This window comes from Haliotis rubra, unplaced genomic scaffold, assembly GCF_003918875.1.
Source record: "Haliotis rubra isolate DU_JTF1 unplaced genomic scaffold, ASM391887v1 Scf52, whole genome shotgun sequence".
Lineage (NCBI taxonomy): Eukaryota > Metazoa > Mollusca > Gastropoda > Lepetellida > Haliotidae > Haliotis > Haliotis rubra.
The window spans coordinates 3,066,516-3,086,920 of NW_025767213.1; the positions used below are offsets into that span (position 1 = coordinate 3,066,516).

Sequence of the window (20,405 nt, forward strand, 5' to 3'; positions counted from 1 at the left end):
CATCATCATGAGGTCATAACTGATACTGAAGTGGTTAACTGCATGGGATGCCAGTATGATGTGTGGTTTTGTCAAATATTTTCTTACTATAATCTCTACCATGTATACAATTGTTATTAAGCTTGTAGTGGTAGAAATGTGTTGCTGTTTATAGTGCCTTGCATCCATGATTGATACCGATATTGTGCTATTTATGCCATACACAACGTGTAGTCTTTCAACATTCTCCATGCTGGAACTGAAAGTACAACAGGGCCTGTAAGTCTCACGAGGCGCTACTACCAGTACTAAGCTGGTTCTTGGCTCCGTTTGAGCGCACCAACTTGTGATATTTGAGATGGGGCCCAGCTAACTTCAGGTACCAGATTTCCAGTGACAGGCATATATTCAAGAACCAGTTCAGGATCCAAATTGTGTGACCGCTAAATATGACTTCACTAGACCGGAGCAGGTGCAACCATGCTTGGCTGTCACAGCTGTTGACAGTCATCATAGCTGACTAAGTTGGGAATGGTTAGATTGGAAATTTGTTATTCCTGCAAGGATTATCGGTTCGTTACTGTCAACTGACAACCATGAGACCGTTCGAAAAGGTATAAAATGTTTGTCATTGGAAGTACTAAGGTATTGCGAAGTGCCGTGACATACTGTGACAGTATGTGATCTGGCATTTCTATGTCTAGACAGGCAGTGGGGAGCTATGTCACCCAGAAGGGTTTGATTCCTTATATGTGTACTACATGCTCAGCCCATGTTTGGTGTCTTCTGCTATTATACTGCTTATATTGCTTATATTGATTAAGTGGTATAAAACCATACTCAGTCACTCAAAATCTAGATGCTGATGTATATCTGTACTTGAAACTAGATGAGAATTGCCATTTAAATTGTGTCGCATTATATTGCATTACTCAAGGTAGATGTGCCTATTGTTTTATGGTTACATGGTTTTATTCAGCTCTGTTGGATTAGTGTCTTAGGGCTGCCGTGCTCCATTTACAGATGTGATCCGAACAAGTTTATGTGTAGAAAAGACTGATGCACCATTAAGTTTATGAAAATGAAAGAGATCTGGGTCTAGATTTTTTAAGCTCTCTTAGAGCTAAGATAGTCGTAAGTTAATGTTAATGTATGGCACTTACGACTATCTTAGAGCTAAGAGAGCTTCGAAAATCTAGGCCCTGAAGAATAACTTCCACATGTGTAACATAGTGTTTTTCAACTCATCACTTTAATCCCTTAAATCAAAAAACATATCAATTTGTTGTTGCTCAAGGTTAGACCTCACTGACAGAATCCAGGAAATACAACTATGATTCTTGAAACAACTTCTTCAATAATGTATAGAGGACTTGTAATTCACAGTGACATAACCCTTACAATAATACATGTCTTCTGTAAGCTGAGACCATGGTATCATTAGGACCATATGAGATACACGGGTTATAAATCACTGTGAGATAACCCTTACAATAATACATGTCTTCTGTAAGCTGAGACCATGGTATCATTAGGACCATATGAGATACACAGGTTATAAATCACTGTGAGATAACCCTTACAATAATACATGTCTTCTGTAAGCTGAGACCATGGTATCATTAGGACCATATGAGATACACAGGTTATAAATCACTGTGAGATAGTCAGGACACCAGAGTGGAAAGACAAGTGCGTCCTGTCCCACCGATGGCTCCTGTCACAGATACTTATGAAGGCAAGTCAATTGTTCACCTGAAAAAACAACAACAGGAGCATATGGTAAAGTCAAGATAGGGAATTGCAGATGATGATCTCTTGTATAGATTTCTAGCAGATAGTTGCTGCAACTTGATGAAAGTACAAGTGTTCCTTTATTTATTTCCTTTATTTATTTCCAGAATTTCACTCACAGTGCAATACATGCCTTGTGAAGAAACCTGGAAAAGAATAAATGAGCACTTGTATTTTCATGTGTTCCCTTATCCGTTTCTATGTGTGTATCAAGAAATATACCTGTACTTTTGTTATATAATTTGGTCATCTCTGTCTCCTTGTAGTTGGTATTAAAACTACACAGAGGTCATAAACATTTTTTCTTGCAACAGTTTTTGGCAAGTAAAATTGTGGCACTATAAACTGTAGCTGACACATGGCCTCCATATTGAAGATCTACTGTAGCTTCTCCTCTGCTTGTGTTTCAAGTAGAAGGGAAATATTTTGAATAATGGAATTTTTGAATACACAATGTAGACATTATTAATAAAATACATGAAAATAATATTGAAGGTGAGCTAGGGAGTCTACTTTTAGTAGAGCTTTCAACTTTGCACATAATGTACGCCCAATCATCAACGCAATCTATAGTTATTGCTTCATTAGTATTTATTATTGCACTTTTGTGAAATATCCTTTGTTTACTATTTTATACATCATGTTTTTTCCTTATCTCATACTGATGATAGTATGACTGATATTGTCCGAAAGCATCATTTACGATGTTTTTCTCAAACTACTGGTATTCTTAGTTTAGTTTTAGTTATCATATCAATGCAATATGTATTGTGTTTATTAACATTTTGAAGCAAAACGTGTTTTGAAATAGGAAGAAGATTCTTTTCTAGAATGATTTTCAAGAGATTCTTTTTGCTTGTAAAATATTCTACATAGCACACATATGCTTATACATAGTTACTATTTGTTACACGAGAAATATGAAATACCATCGATATCTGTTGGAAAATAAAGATGTAAAATACAAAGCATTTTGGTGTCTTGACCTCCACTTTAGTTGTGAAGAGTTACATCCCTTTGATGGGCCAGAATCCTATGATCATGGCTATGAATCCTAAATTCATCATTATGATTCTTTGAATGTCATCAACTCTCTTGTGTTTGTCGGTTTCATTAAAGAGCTGAATGAGTTCAATTTTACACCGCACTCAGCAATATTCAAGTGCTATGGTGGCGGTCTGTAAATAATCGAATCTTGACCAGACAATCCAGTGATCAACAGCATGAGCATTGATCTATGCAATTGGGATACGGTGACATGTGTCAACCAAGTCAGTGAGCCTTGCCACCCGATCCCGTTAGTTGCCTCTTACGACAAGCATGGGTTACTGAAGATCAATTGTAACCCAGATCTTCATGGGTACATTAAAGAGGTAAACTGTCTGCATTACGCCAGCCATTCTTCCCACATGCTGACACTCTTCACAGTGCCATTAAACTCAACTTGCTCCAAAAGCTGTTCATTTTTATTCTGTTAAAACTGATGCATGAGATATTTTGATACCTGGTTTCTAGTACAAGCTAGTCCTGGCAATAGGACCCTTTCTGTGGTCTTGTGGATAGAATATCTGCCAAGAGAGTGAAAATTCAGTGGTTTTATCCCCTAAATTATCAACTCGTGAAGATCCAGAGATCCAGGTTAGAATTCTTCAGTAACCCATTCTTGTTGTAAGAGGCGACTAATGGGATCTGGTGGTCAGACGCGCTGACTTGGTTGACACATGTCACCGTATCCCAGTTGCGTAGATCGATGCTCATGCTGTTGATCACTGGATTGTCTAGCCCAGACTCGATTATTTACAGACCACCGCCATATAGCTGGAATACTGCTGAGTGCGGTGTTGAACAACCAGCCAACCAACCGAACACATCATACCAAAAGACAACCAACCAACCAAACACATCATACCAAAAGACAACCAACCAACTAAACACATCATACCAAAAGACAACCCAACCAACTAAACACATCATACCAAAAGACAACCAACCAACCAACTAAACACATCATACCAAAAGACAACCAACCAACTAAACACATCATACCAAAAGACAACCAACCAACCAAACACATCATACCAAGACAACCAACCAACTAAACACATCATACCAAAAGACAACCAACCAACTAAACACATCATACCAAAAGACAACCAACCAACCAACTAAACACACCATACCAAAAGACAACCAACCAACTAAACACATCATACCAAAAGACAACCAACCAAACAAACAAATCATACCAAAAAACAACCAACCACCTGAATACACCAAAAGACAACCAACCAACTAAACACATCATACCAAAAGACAACCAACCAACCAACTAAACACATCATACCAAAAGACAACCAACTAAACACATCATACCAAAAGACAACCAACCAACCAACTAAACACATCATACCAAAAGACAACCAACCAACCAACTAAACACATCATACCAAAGACAACCAACCAACTAAACACATCATGCAAAGACAACCAACCAACTAAAACATCATGCCAAAAGACAACCAACCAACTAAACACATCATACCAAAAGACAACCAACCAACCAACTAAACACATCATACCAAAAGACAACCAACCAACTAAACACATCATACCAAAAGACAACCAACCAACTGAACACATCATACCAAAAGACAACCAACCAACCAACTAAACACATCATACCAAAAGACAACCAACCAACTAAACACATCATACCAAAAGACAACCAACCAACTAAACACATCATACCAAAAGACAACCAACCAACTAAACACATCATACCAAAAGACAACCAACCAACTAAACACATCATACCAAAGACAACTAAACACATCATACCAAAGACAACCAAGACAAACACATCATACCAAAAGACAACCAACCACCTAAACACATCATACCAAAAGACAACCAACCAACCAAACACATCATACCAAAAGACAACCAACCAACTAAACACATCATACCAAAAGACAACCAACCAACTAAACACATCATACCAAAGACAACCAACCAACTAAACACATCATACCAAAAGACAACCAACCAACCAAACATCATACCAAAAGACAACCAACCAACTAAACACATCATACCAAAAGACAACCAACCAACTGAACACATCATACCAAAAGACAACCAACCAACTAAACACATCATACCAAAAGACAACCAACCAACTAAACACATCATACCAAAAGACAACCAACCAACCAAACACATCATACCAAAGACAACAACCAACCAACTAAACACATCATACCAAAAGACAACCAACCAACTAAACACATCATACCAAAAGACAACCAACCAACTAAACACATCATACCAAAAGACAACCCTAAAACATCATACCAAAAGACAACCAACCAACCAAAACACATCATACCAAAACAACCAACCAACCAAACACATCATACCAAAAGACAACCAACCAACTAAACACATCATACCAAAAGACAACCAACCAACTAAACACATCATACCAAAAGACAACCAACCAACTAAACACATCATACCAAAAGACAACCAACCAACTAAACACATCATACCAAAAGACTTCAAAAGATCACACTTCATGTTTAAATGCTTGGCACTTTGCATTAAGGGGATAAAACCAGGATTGTTCAGATCACTGTCAAGAGTGAATGTTGTTGTATCCCATCATCTACAGTTTATCTAAGTTGTTTGTTAGCCAAAGTTTCAGTTATTAAACTGGCACTGTAGAAATAATGAGGACAAGAAGTTGAAAGCAGTAGCAATGATGAAAGCACTATCAAGGTCCTGCAAGTACTGGGATGCATTTAGTACTGGAGTCTTCACTGGGTTGGTGGGTGAGTTTGGACATATTTAACGTCATAGTGGACTGTAACTAACAGAGTCTGGGCCTACAATTGACTCAGAACATGACAGCATGAAGTTTAATCAATACGCCACACCATCAAGAAACAGTTCAAATCAGCAATGTCACAGTGTTTAACCTCCAGACCTTCAATAAAGTACAGTGTATCACCATTGTGACCTGGAATACCATCAGGATAAGACCAGTGTACCAAACAGGACTGTCTCCGGTGATTCATTGATAAAATACAGCTAGTGTCACAAGAACATGTACAGCTTCAGTAATTAGACTGTGCAGCAGTTCCGTGATGCAAGAACACAACCCACCAGAGATCTGAGTATTGATTAACACTTTACCGGCAGCTTTATGCAGCTATTGACACCAGTAATTAACAGGAAGAAAGGTAAAATAACACTTTTAGGGCCTGATAAAGTAGACTGAAAGGGTTCTGAGGGGTTCCAGTGGTTGTATTATCATCTGATTCAGCCAAACCAAAGCCATTAACATTGACTGAAAAGAACATCATTAATATCTAGGTCTGAACTGACTACCTGTGGAGATCCAGGTCAGAATTGGTCTTCAGCAACCCATGCTTGTCATAAAAGGTGACTAACGGATTAAGTGGTCAGTCTTGCTGGCTTGGTTGACTCATGTTATCGTATCCCAATTGCATAGATCCATGCTCATGCTGTCGATCACTGGATTGTCTGGTCCAGACTTGATTATTTACAGTCAGCCACAAAATAGCTGGAATATTGCTGAGTGCGACATCAAGCAACTAACTGATTATAAAATGATGATAGGATTTACAGGTTCTACAATGATCCATTGAACAAACTTTTGTGGTTTGATTCAATAACTCTTGAAAGAATGGAAACCATAGACTTATTTAATTGAAGCATGTTACATCATTGTTGATTATAATTTTTTACTTATGTATCAATTATTGCATCTTTGGAAAATTGGCATCATAAATTTGTTTGACGAAAGATAAGAAATGATTAAGCAGCCCTGAAAGACTTGTGAACAGAATATGTCAATCTGTATTACTGTACTTTCAATTTATTTTTTTTGCAGCTCCTGGCAGAGATTAAGGGTCAAAGTTTTTGTTGATTGTTTAACACTGACACAGACCAGACAATCCAGTGAATGATAAAGGTCAAGGTAATATAATCAGATGTGCATCTACATTTTTCACTTGGGTACAGGCATAGTGATTTCTTGCCCCAGTTGAACTGCCTAGTGAATGTTTCCTCCAAACAGGAAGCATTGTTATTAAACTGGAACTTCTCTCTGTTTGTGTTTAGGGTAATTTGAGACACGCCCCTGCATCAGACAAGGAATCCATACTGAATACTGATACATAGTGATGTCAGTTATCACCTGAGTGGTTCTATGTTTCTGGTGGGATGGTTTGGCTGTGTTCAGGTAAAGGTGAAAACCGGCCACTACACCCTTTCAGTTAAACCCCAAAAAGGAAAAAGACAGCAAAGCATCAATACCGAGTCCAAAAGCACTTTATTATTACAATAATTAGAGGTGAAAAATAAACCTTGTAATTATCACATTTTTCATTAAATCAAATTACATAATTAACAAAAATAATTTTAATATTTATGTAGGCTGTACATTTTTCATTCTTCTTTAAACATATCTGAGATTATTGATTAAGAAACTAATCTAATGGATGATATAAAGATACCACATATCCTCTGCAGCAACCTCTCCATGTAAGGCTGATGTCAACTTACCTAACACAGGTCCAGTGCTGGGTGTAATGATGTGTACTTACAGCAGTTCTTACTTCTTCACCTATCAAGTAATACCATTGCTAAACGTGTAACAAAACTAATGACCTTACATTTAAATCCTTGATATTGCATCTGTGATAACAGTGAGTGAGTATGATTTTATGCCATTTTTAGCAATATTCCAACAATATTATGGCGGGGGACACCAGAAATGGGCTTCACACATTTTACCCATGTAGGGAATCGAACCTGGGTCTTCAGCGTGATGAGCAGATGCTTTAACCATCAGGCTACCCCAATACTCCTATCTCTGATAATAAGTGACATTTAGAGAATTGACAATGGGGCATTTCAAACCATAAACAGTGAGTTAAATTTGTTGCCATAGATTGAGCTCTTTTAAACAAACTAAGTTCAAATGTCAATAAAACAAAAACTGATTGAAGAAGAGCCGTAAGGCAGTTGTTTGCTCTTCTAAGCTGTCTTACTTTCTACTCAGCTGTAATTTACATGAAAATAGAGACTTATATGATATGTAAATTTTTAGTCTTACTGGATGGTCAATTATTAGGGTTACTTACAGATTGGTTTTGAGGTTGGACAGGGGTGGTTATTGTGGCAAATACTGTAATCTGTGAAGCTGGAAACAACATGGGCGGGAAGTATTCCTAGTTAACTGTTCGACAATTCTTTCACAAGTTCTAAGGACAGAAGCATCTGTGATTAATACCTCAGCAGTTGAGGACAGCTACTCCTTCACAACAAACAACAACAATGTATGTGTCAAGGTGACACATTGAGGTATGTACACAGAGCATCTACTACAAGTATACTGCAGCACATTCTGTCATCCTGTTGTATTTAGGATGCCTACTGTTCTAAACGCTGAAGTCCTTGCATGTTTATTCAGCAGTATACAAGGTTGAGGAACAAGGTCCAGGGTAGAATGCCACGTTCAGATTGGTCTATTGACTACATTGAAAGTATATGAGAAATACAATCATTAGACAAAAGGAATGCGTCCTTGTGATTTTGAGAATAAAACTTTCTTCTATGACATAAAAAAAAATGTTGAATCATTGGTAAAATTTTCATAACATATAATATATAATACATAACCATAAAATATTTAGCTGATAAAACAACATTTGTGATGAATAACAAGATTGCATTTGGATATCTTATCAAATGACAATAAAATTGGTTACATATACAATAGAAATAATTGTTGAATTGATTAAGATTGGTTTGGAAAGGTTGTACATCGCAGATTACTCATTTCTATTCTTCATAGAAAAAACTGACAGAGATTAGATTGTAAATGTCCTACATATGACATACCATATTCAATGTAATAATCTCCCTGTGCTTTAATAACACTGACAAGTGAGCGCAAGTTACAAACATACACAAGTTGAATGTGTTTCGGTGAACAAACCTAGTCAAAATATTAATGAAAACAACAATGTTTGGTTAATAGTTACAAGTTAATTATATACCCCTGCACTGCTGCTACTCAGTAACTTATATTAACATGCTGACCTGTATAGTCTTTATACGGGGAGATTATGTCTACAGATTTGTGCGTATTGGGGCAGGGCACTTAATGCAGTGAATATGGAAAACCTTGAAGTTATGCACAGTCCTTTGAATGAAAATATATTACATATTAGCACTGAATAACATATTTTGTATCGATGCAAAGTTACATGTGTGCAGAAAAGAATCTATTTACCTTCACCATAACATGAAGCATGGATTGCTCTGCTCTACACATTAGCAATGATTCCCCAGTTATCAAAGTGTTGCTAACTAACAAAGTATTATACAAACTCCTTCCGGAATCCACAATAGTAGGCCAAACAACTGAAAGTTTCATTTCAAAGCCAACTACCTTTGTGTTGGACTGGGAAACAAAGCAACTAACTAAATCTAAAGTTTTCCTCAAGATCCCTACCGGTTGTATTTGGTCAGGAAGAAGAACAAACATTAGAAAAATGAGTAAGATACATATGTACCTATATGTAAGACACAGATCTATGATAGGACATGGTAGGTAGAGAGATTTCCAGGAAGAAGCAGCATCTTCCTAAGGGGAACATGATTCTAACTCCTTTGGTTATATACTTGGCTCAAATCGAAAGTTCTTTTTTGCAAATATTTTCATATTTTTGTTGATATCCTAATAATTGTTCCTTTACACCTTGTGCAGGTATTATATTTGGCATAACATCCTAGTAGCATGTTACCAGGATATCCCAAGTATGTCTTACACACCAAACATATCCAGTAATTATAAACAATTGTCTTCACCAGTTAGTGGCTGGTAAAATATAAATGTCATAATGACACGATAACTCCTGCAGTTATATATACAGCTGTTTCAGGATATAGGCAGTTATTCAAAAATAAATATTAATAAATATTTAACAAACCAAAAGAAAATGATATATGGGTTTAACTTTAACCCTATGTCAATATAGACGACCATTTAGCTCCCTGCTCCTCATCTTATAATTTAGGTCATCTCATGTACAGACTCAAGTCGATGTTGCTGACGGTCTTCATGTGTAACAATAGTTACAGTTGTTCATGTAACAACATCTGTCTTATAAAGGAGTTGTCACACTTTTCACATCTTCTGTAGATAGAATCTCTTGTCATCAGTTAACATTACAATGCCACTGGTCCCACATAAACAAAAACACACACACAGGTAAATGTTTGTCATATAAGGTTCAGAATCAACAAAACAACAAAATCTGTTTAAAATTGTCTTGAATTCTAATGCTGTGAGAGGTTTTAAATTTGGCAGCATCAACCCCTCAGAGCACTAAATTCTGCAAAAAACACAGTTGACTGGAAGACTTCATAATACTGTCAGTTCAAAGTGGAGATTTCAAATCTTGTACGGCAGCTTCAGATCATGAGAGACTCCAACTTTTTCCCATTGCACAGTCATGTATAAATCACTTTGATTTGTCCTTCCCACTAAAGTCTGTGGTGGCAAGACTTGAACCTGAGAACACCTGGATGGAATACAATAATCACCTTACCTACAACCAGTAGGTGTGTCACAGTCCATATTCCTTCTATAGCATGCACCATCTTTATCAAGGAACTCCTGTTTCCATAGAAACATGTGCCATCTGTCCAAGAACCATCTTCTTTCAGCATCCATATTGTTGAACACCATCATGATGTATCATGAACTTTAACATTCCCCACACACATTGGCATTTTAAGACCTTTTCTGATCAGCAGATTTTGAGAGTGATCTTTCTGGATTTTAATAACCATCACTTTACTTCCATACTGTTATGGCGAGACCATAAGAGGACAACAGAGGCTTCACAAACTGTTCCTTGGAGCAGAGCCAAGTTGCATGACAAACAAAAGCTGACCTTTGTAGTACGCCATGGTTCAAGTATAACCAGGTAGTGATGACAACTTGTCGAGCTTTGTCAAGCCTTTATTCTGATCTGTCAATCCTTTGTCCCACCTCTGTCCTGTCTGTGGAAGTAATCATGCCAATATTTATCCCTCTGCACATTGGATGTCTGGCCACTCGGACTTCGGAGTCAGTTTTCATTGAGCATCTTGGTTACATCTGTACTACTGGTCTAACTGTGGAAGCAGCTACATCTAGTCTTCTAGTCTACACCATCCTCAGACGTCTAGTTCTTGGAGATGTTTCCTTCTTCATACAGTTTGTACACCAACTGTAACAAAAATATTTATCATGTTTTCTGGGTAATAATGACTTTTGCAAAAAGATATTGGTTTGAGAAACTGAATGTTGATTTCCATGGGCTAGCACTACAAAATGTTTTTTGTCTGGACTGGTAAAAGCAGCCATGCAAACACACACCTGCATGTGATGTTAACCTCCATTTCACCTCATCTTTTATGGTTCAGAGAAAATGTCATGAAAAGCTATCAATTTTGAAATCTCACATAGAGTGCAAGAGTTAAAAGTTTGTCTTTGCTTCTAAATGATAATTTGTCTGATCATGACAAGGTTTATTTTCATCAGACATTCAAGATATCTTTTTCTGCAAGTTAACATGTGGAACCCATTCTTACACTCTTGAACTTGGTGCTGAGGCCTTCTATAAACTGCTCCCGGGCTTTTGCCAGTGGGTACGAGAGTGGCCATCGGTCGGCCAGGCCTCTCCCTGGAGTATTGCTCCTTCAGTCCGTTAGGGATGTAGTCCATGTTGATCTCAACCTGTAGTGTACAGTTCAACTGTAGCAAATTTCTACTTATTTCCATGTTAGCTTTAATTAACTTTACCAACCTAACAAGGTAGTACCACTTCTGATATACACAATATGACCTTTGGCCAAGCTGATTTCTTATATAAATATGAATATATGGAACGAATAACTTATTATCCCTATTGAAATGTGAGTAGTATATATAATATATCAAAATAATCACAAAAGCAAACAATTTACACAAAAACATGAACATAATATGCAAAATACTTTAAAAGTAAGAGGGTTCAAAGGGATTTTGATTTAACCACATTTCAAGATTCAACTTGGGAAAGATTCCTTAGACATGATTTGTGTTCAAGAAAAGTGCAATGTTTGGATGTCAGTGAAGATGGAACCATACAGCAATCTAGATATTACAGGCTTGGCATTAAATCATTGCAGGACTGTATGATATTCTACCAACAACTGACCAGTTTGTTAGTGGGGATGTCAGTGATCAGCTCATCTTCTCTTCTTCCGTCACTGACTCGCACAAATACGGATGCTCCTTCTATCAACTTGATCTGAAATTAAGATAGGCTACTGCATTTCCAATAGACATCTTGTGGCTAGTCAAAATCTGTTTCTAGTTGTATGGTGCAATTGTAAACATTGTGCATGATCTAGTCCTGTTCTCTGTAGTTATCAATTTATTCCATCATTTACATAGAACTTCTAATTGGTAATATTTCATCACTGACCATATTGGCCTGTACTTACAGATCTGTTTATTAAAACCTTCCCTTCCCATGCCTGTATTGTTCCTGGTACTAGAACCTTCCCTTCCCATGCCTGTATTGTTCCTGGTACTAGAACCTTCCCTTCCCATGCCTGTATTGTTCCTGGTACTAGAACCTTTCCTTCCCATGCCTGTATTGTTCCTGGTACTAGAACCTTCCCTTCCCATGCCTGTATTGTTCCTGGTACTAGAACCTTCCCTTCCCATGCCTGTATTGTTCCTGGTACTCACAGTATTGTTCCTGATGTTCCTCTCAAGCCACTCCCGACACGGCTCTCGAGCCATCTGTTTGAGCATCTGTGGTGAGGGTGAGCCAGCAAACAGCGGCAGCTGGAATGTCGTGGTGTAGGCGTACTTGTCCTTGAACATTTGTACTGCTGTCCATGCCTACAACACAGGATAAAAGTTGCAATAAACAGTTATCAGAGAATAAGTTTTGCTGAAGATTGTAAAGACTTACTGGAGGGGAATGTCTGTATTAACAATGGTTGCAAAGAGTCGAAGACATACATGAGGATAATGTTTGTAAAAACCTACTTCGGCGGATTCAAGTCATATACAAGTGTTTGCCACTGATATGGCAATGTCCCCCAGAATGGAATATCTATATTTACTACCGGTACTTTAAATTTTTTGGTCACATACAAGATGCCTGAAAAGACTTGTATCTGCATAATCACCCAATGTAGGCTGTCAACATAATTGAAAACATTGGGTGCAATGTTTTATGAGATATCGCGTTAAAATAAGTTTGAAAAGTGGTCAAAGTGTCGTGGTGACCTTGAAGATAAGGTCAAGGTCACCCAAATAAACTGGTGTCTGGGTAATCCCCTAGTGTAGGCTGTCACCAAATTTGAAGACATTGGGTACAACAGTTCATGAGATATCTCGTTAACAAAAGAGTTTAAAAGTGGTCTAAGTGTCGTGGTGACCTTGAAAATAAGGTCAAGGTCACCCAAACCGACTGGTGTCTGCGTAATCTCCAAATGTACACTGTAACCAAATTTGAAGACATTGTGTACAACAGTTCATGGGATATCGCGTTAACAAGAATCGGGACGTACAGACGCCACTGAATACATACCGGTAGTCACCCGTTCCAGAGGGGCACAATAAAGACCCTCTACAGTGGAGGAACAGGTTGAATATAAATATAGATATAGATATAAATATAAATATAAGAGGTGACTTAGACTGGACCTCTGGAACCAACAGGAGGTTACCACCTTGACTTGGCCTGTACTGACCTGTTCTAGTAGGCCATACTTGTAGTTTTCCCGGGAGACGGTGACAAACACCTCCTGCAGGTGGATCACGGCAGTCAGGAACCGATGGTACGAGCGCCGTGGGAAGTGCTGAATACAGAATAAGCCTTAATACAGTGCATCTAGTATTACTGTAAACAGGGTCTTATATATTGTTTTCAATAGACCTAAGTATCGTCACTGAATTTGTATTATAACTGTGACCACAATCACAATTATAATAACCTGGTACAGAGAACAGGAACTTCATAATAATAATAAGAAGAACAATTCCACTCTTAATGCAGTATATCCCAACCACTAAATGAATGCTCATGGTGCTCGAAATCATATTTCCCCTGTCAGTGGAATCATCTGTACTAAATCTTCATTCACATTGGGGAATATACAACACAAGCTGCCTGTGAATCGCTAGAAGGGTAACAGTCACACAACCATTTCATTTCCAGGGCAAATATACAGTTGGGTGATGAGAGTCATGTTTGAACACAGTCATTTGGCTGAAGAGACACCACATATAGAGTTTCAGTGTGAGACAGGACTAAAGTGCTGGAAACTCACAGGACTCAAGCTGTCAAATACAGTCACCCATCCATCTGCTCTCTGCAACTAATGTTGCTGAACATTTGGCTCATATTGTGACCTCTGCCCTGAAGACATCATCACATGCATCATACCATAATGAATACTGATTGAACAGAGTGAGATGATGGTTTATACTGACCTTGAACCCATCTCTCCAGGCAGGTGATGTGTTGGTGCTACGAAGGTCAAGGTTTTCTGTGAATGTCAACTTGTCATAGGTGGCATGTGGTGTTCCCTGGAACATTGAATGTAGGAAATGGGGTTAGACGAGAAAAAATACAGGTGCTGGCTTGGAATTTTATATATTTTCTTTATCCACAGCAATGGAAATCAGCCTGATTGAAATATGCCAATATATTAGAAACACACTTTGGATAACCCTACATTTAATGTATTCTGACACAGGTTATCCTCTATGCCAACATTTATTATTGTCAGTGGAGTTTTGCAATAAAATTATACTTTACATACTCAGAACTTTCATAATAATTAATAATGATTTCCAATTTTTTTTTTTTCATATTTCTATATTTGTGCTGATCCTGTCAATGAAAACAAGAAAAAAAACCTTTCCTTATCATTGCCAGTCCTATGAAGAAGTCAATTACAATGTCTGACACAGTTGGACTACAAAGGGCGCCAGGTCGGGGACTGTCATCCTACTCACCAAATAGAAGGCTCCCGGTGGGTTGAGACACATGTGACAGTGGGTAAAGTTGGACCATGGCAGATTGACGGCACTGTCTAAAGACACCTGTACAACACACAATGATGGCTATCTTACTGATGTATCAAATTTGGAGGTAAGTCAAATGGTTCCGACTGTTTTGAAACATTTCCAGAAGCAAGATTTCCAATGGTATCTGCAAGGTATTTAATTTTGTAGTTCTTGATAAATGTATAGATCCTACTATTTCACAATCCATATCTGCTTATGAAGCATAAATAACTCATAATATAACTCAACAGTAATATCATACTGTACAGATAATCTATAGGCCCAAATGAGATGTGTTAATGTAAGGCATTAATTTGATAACACAAATCTGTAGCAAGAGTCTTAGACAAAGAAAAGTAGACAAGAGCCTTACCTTGACACCATGCTTGGGGCTGTACTCAGCGATGAAGTTGAGGTCCTGCTCTAGGGGCTTGGTGTCCATGGACTTGGTCAGCTGATTCTGTAACACACAACACACAGGTGAACATATTGAGGGCTGAACAAACATCAGTCAGTGAGGCACCATATTCCCTGTTTGGACATCTTCCTTAGATGTGGCACAATTTATCAGAACTTGGTCGCCTTATTTTATGAATACTAGGCTCCTAATCTCAACAATGAATTCTTCGAATAGTTACTTTTGATTTTTCCTTATGATCTTTGAAAAGTGAATTGCCAACCACAACAAATTCCAGTGATATCCATTACAGGTCACTCTGGGCTAGTTTAATGCTGCCCTCAGCAATATTCCAGCGGCGGCGGCGGTCTGTAACTAATCGAGTCTGGACCAGACAATCCAGTGATCAACAGCATGAGTATCAGTATCAACCTACGCAATTGGGATACAATGACATGTGTCACCCATGTCAGCAAGCCTGACCATGATCCCGTTAGTCGCCTCTTACAACAAGCATGGGTTGCTGAAGACCAATTTTAACCCGGATCTTCACGGCCACTCTGGGCTAGTGGTTGACACCCTGATGGTGACTGGTCAGCTGACCGAGTGTATCCTCACCCTGATGTACTGCTCCATGTTCTTGTCGCTGCGGAGGAAGCTGTCCTTGGCCTGGGTGTTCCTGGCCACAGCCTGCCTCACAGGGATGGGTGTCCTCTTCATCAACCCATGGAACAGTTTGCTCTCGCCCTTTGTGGGCAGACACTTCATGGAATAGTAGATGCGGTCGGAGTACTTCGGCCGTGGTTGCCACAGGCCCAACCTCAGCCAGTCTGCTTGAGGCACTTTGCTGCACTGCAAAAAGTGTGTTGTAAAGAATGGATTACTGTAGTGTATACCATGCCCGACTGTGTTATTTTTATTCCTTTTCCTTTGAATGAAATATTATTTCATCAGTTTAAATGTTTGATTTACTCCATGTTGAAAGTACAAGCAGGATCATTGGTATCACTACAAAATCTAAATGGGCAATAGTTTTCACAGTAATTTTCATCATATTGTCCATCCAGAGCAAGAACTCTATTTCAGAAACATACTATTCAATATTCTGTTGTCACTGCATGAAACCAATAAGAGACAGCAAAACAATTTAATCATTTAGGAACTTGTATTCAGCATGTTGAAATAACAATCATATTTCTATTAAAGCCTAAGGCAACATTATTTTTTTGCAAGAATTTTCTTGGACAAATTATTCAAAAATGTAATCTAGTGCCTCCTGCCAGAATATCAACAGGTCAATGAAATATTCTGTGGTAAGTCCTTTACCTCTAGTGGTTTTCCCTGAGGGCCTTTGGGTACCTTGGTGATGCGGATCAGCATGGAGGCACAAGGCACAAACCTGGTGTTGTTGGTCCTCATTGAGGCGTCAGAGAACGGGTCCACACCGTTAGGTCCCTGGTTGTAGATCCTCAGCTGATGGGCGCCTGTGTTGAGGGACACCTGCAGCCACAGACGTATGTTAAGCTACAACACTGATTCTAAAACCAATGAATGAATGGGTGAGTTTATGTCATTTGTTGTAGTCAGCTATATCTAAGTCACTGGACAAACAAAACTGAAAAACATGTCCACAACTGGTAAACCACTGGCAAAAGGTTTGACATGATTCTCTCTATCTATATCTTGATATTCATGTTTTGGTTACAACATCATTCCACTACGTTCCCCTTTCCAATACGCTGTACAACACTCAAGACAATATATATCAATGGAAAGAGTGATGGATCATCAGTCTTCATTTTGCAAATTCATTTCCATTCAGAGGCTTACACATTGCTCCCTAAATAAAAAATGACTCCTTGTAAAAACAAACAGAACTTCGTCATTCTTGAATCCTGTAAGGCCCAATAGATCCAGAGCCTGCCTGTAAGCCAATACAGTTAGGTTGGCCTGGGTGCCGAAGTGTAAATCCTGAAAGCCTGTACAATAAGATATATCAGGTGAAAGTCGTACCTGTAAGCCTTGTCTGTCTATAGCTGGTTGTCTCTCTGACCCAGACTCCACAAACAGGTTGAGTGTAGCATACCCGACCACAGTCAGCTTCTTGTAGAACTTGTCCATGGTGTATACCTGGAACAAGACATTCAAGTTATAAAGTTGTATAAACTACAAGCGGTCCGTTTGAGTTCGTTATAATGCCACAGTTTAACGTGGAGACTCAACTAAAGCGAGTGAGTGAGTTAAGTTTTACGCTGCTTTTAGCAATATTCCAGCAATACCACAGCGGGGGGACACCAGAAATGGGCTTCACACTTTGTACCCATGTGATGAATCAAGCCCGGGTCTTCGGTGTGATGAGTGAACGCTTTAACCACTAGGCTACCCCACTGACCCACTCAAACACATCATGCTCTGACCAGGCCTTGTTTTAGGTAAGTACCAGGTAAGGTAACAGTGACAGCCATCTATTAACATCTTTAGTTATGATCTGACCAGAGAATCTGAGGCAAACCTCTGTTCTCTAAGCAGACACTCTATTCACAGAGGTGATCTACATAGTGATGAAAACCCATTATTCAACATTAAGGGAGGTCTTCTGTTATAGTATTTGAAATGTAGGACCCTCGAAAATCTTTATAGTTTTAACATAAGCCTTACTGTTCATGTTCTAACAAATTTATGTGACATTCATGGATATCCTGGGATCAAACAAAATGAATAGAAAACCAATCTCCCCACCAAAATGACATTCTATTATTTCATATAGCTTTTTAGGGAGTAAACCTTCTGTGTTTGAAAATTAGAATAATGCTAACCTGAAGTGATAGTATCTAATTTTATTTGAAACCAAACGTATGTGATCCATGTTTGTCATCAAATGGAAGTAGAGCAACAATGTTGTCATAAGTATAAAAGTGCAGAGAAGCAGTCATAAAATCAGACATATTGTTTGTTTATGCCTAACTTACTGTGATTTTACTGACTGTCCAATCAAATCTGTGCATTTCATGAAGTCATGGAGTATAACAAATTATATATAACAAATGGACAAATAAATCTGCTTAACTCATGAATCTTAGTGATTGTTGAAAGTGGCTCCACTGTGAGACCTCATCTCTGTGTATATTATTTAAGAAATACAGTTCGCTCTACCACCATGTAAAGTGTAATAAACCACACTTTCGCCCTGAACTATTATAGTTAAAGCACGAGGACGTAAACCATATGGGGCAATATGAACGTCCCATTTCTACTAGCAAAGTAAGTTTAGATCAGTACATTCAAATGAAGCTGAGTAGTCAAGCGACATTCCATGATTGCATTGTGGGAATGTAAACATTGCGTAACGTTACCGTGTCACTGAGAACTTGTGAGTCGAATTGAGACATTTAAAACGTCGGAAAACATAAACGAATGTTTCCACCAGTGACGCGTTAGCTGCGTGAAGCAACTGCAAACCAAGAAACGGGATGCAACGGAGTCGTTTACTGTAGGAGGCTGTACGAGGTGATGGCAACAGACATGCATCGTGACGTCGCGTTACATTGTGACGTAATGCAAAATTGTTCGATTACGAGGGGCGGACTAGTTCTACGTGTGACTGTAAGCTCCATGTAGTGTTACCTTGAGCAGCAGTGTTGAGGATGGTGCGACAGTAGGCAGCCTGTACTCCTCCTTGTGTTCATACACTGGGTTGTAGCTGTCGCTGTCCAGCTTGACCCCTGTCGAGATGTCCTTGCCGTGTACGTCGTAGCGGCGGTCCAGAATACGCCCGGCAACCTGGCAACATACATGCATCTTGTAGGGTACATCACACTTCATCAGCTAGTCAGAACCAAAGGGGTCATTCAAAATTTTAGTCACAAAATTCAAGAGCTTTTTTTTACTCCCCAAAATTCAAGACCCAGCAAATAACTTGGCTAAAATCTCATCCATCTTGACATAACAAACACAATCCTGTTATTTGCAAATCAAAATATGGCGTGCTTCTGATTTGTATTCCTTTTGCTATGGATTAATTACTGACTCCTTAAAGCATGTAGCAGATATCAAACAGTGACACAAATTTAAGTTATTTCAAATTTTAGTTTAGTATAATTTTTGTTGAAACAGATTATACTTGATTAATTTCTCATTTTGAGTGGTTTAATTTCTGACCTTAGAAAATGTGACAGAGTCTGGCAGGTAGCGACAGCCATCAATGTAGATATCGAAGCCATCTCCAGCCAAGAAGGGTTCCGGTGAGTGGGTTCTTCCTCTCATAGGGCAGCCAGGCATACTGAGGACACATAACAACATACACTGAATGCTGTTTTATGTTACGAGTCACGAGAAATTCTTAGTAATGTCTGGGTCAGATGAACGAGAGCCTGCACAAAATCAATGTTTTGTACAATTACACACAATCAGTCTGGTCACCAAGACCAGTCAAAGAAAAAACATAATGTTACTCCACACTTCTGTTTTCATTAAGAAGAAAAAAAAGTTCAACCTCCATCCTCAGTTCGCCACCATGGGCACAGCGCCTAGACACCTAGTGAGGAAAACAAACTCATCTCTGGTGGTCATTAGCTAATCTGAAATGCAAAATCCTACCTCTGGCAAATTGTCCTCTTGATCATCAGAAACGTCGCTAGGTGTCAGTGAGCCTGGTCGTGGGTTGCCATGGAAAATATGCAGTCGCAAAGATCCTCGGCCATACCTTTTATATTCATGTAAACTGAAGTCTTCCAGAGGAAGGCGAGTTGCCTCTGGTACTGGCGGGGTGAAGAGTTTGAGTGTGTGTGTGCCGTTGTTTATCCTCATGATAGCAGGATTAAACTCTCGGCGTTCTCGAGACGAGAGATCTGGAATTGCAGGAAAGAGTGGGACACATTATTAGTATCTCAAAAAGAAGCAAGATCTAAGGGAGATAACTTGAATGAGTACTATAGTTATTTCCCTTGTGTAAAAGAAATGGGAATGTGTTTTGAGCCACTCTTAACAATATAACTGCATGACTAAGGCAGCATACACACAAGAGGGAACTGAACCCAGTCTTGTGGTGTGATGAGCAAGATCTTTACCCACTAC

The 20,405-nt window shown here is 38.7% G+C and overlaps 1 protein-coding gene and 1 long non-coding RNA gene across 2 annotated transcripts in view; one reads left to right on the top strand and one right to left on the bottom strand.

Moving 5' to 3' along the window:
• The first annotated feature begins 100 nt into the window (after positions 1–100).
• On the top strand, positions 101–2,741 carry LOC124292514. Its single transcript, XR_006902467.1, has 2 exons — positions 101–1,533; positions 1,625–2,741. It is a non-coding gene; the product is annotated as an uncharacterized LOC124292514 (long non-coding RNA).
• A 4,372-nt stretch (positions 2,742–7,113) lies between these two features.
• Positions 7,114–20,405, bottom strand: part of LOC124292531 — a 64,470-nt gene continuing 51,178 nt past the window's right edge. The window contains 16 exon segments of the mRNA XM_046729651.1: positions 7,114–11,087; positions 11,452–11,490; positions 11,492–11,596; positions 12,060–12,152; positions 12,599–12,754; positions 13,615–13,722; positions 14,357–14,452; positions 14,885–14,971; positions 15,309–15,395; positions 15,951–16,184; positions 16,659–16,832; positions 17,346–17,462; positions 18,957–19,112; positions 19,491–19,577; positions 19,579–19,611; positions 19,929–20,179. Coding sequence (XP_046585607.1) covers positions 11,043–11,087; positions 11,452–11,490; positions 11,492–11,596; positions 12,060–12,152; positions 12,599–12,754; positions 13,615–13,722; positions 14,357–14,452; positions 14,885–14,971; positions 15,309–15,395; positions 15,951–16,184; positions 16,659–16,832; positions 17,346–17,462; positions 18,957–19,112; positions 19,491–19,577; positions 19,579–19,611; positions 19,929–20,179 — 1,868 coding nt within the window. The 3' untranslated portion in view covers positions 7,114–11,042.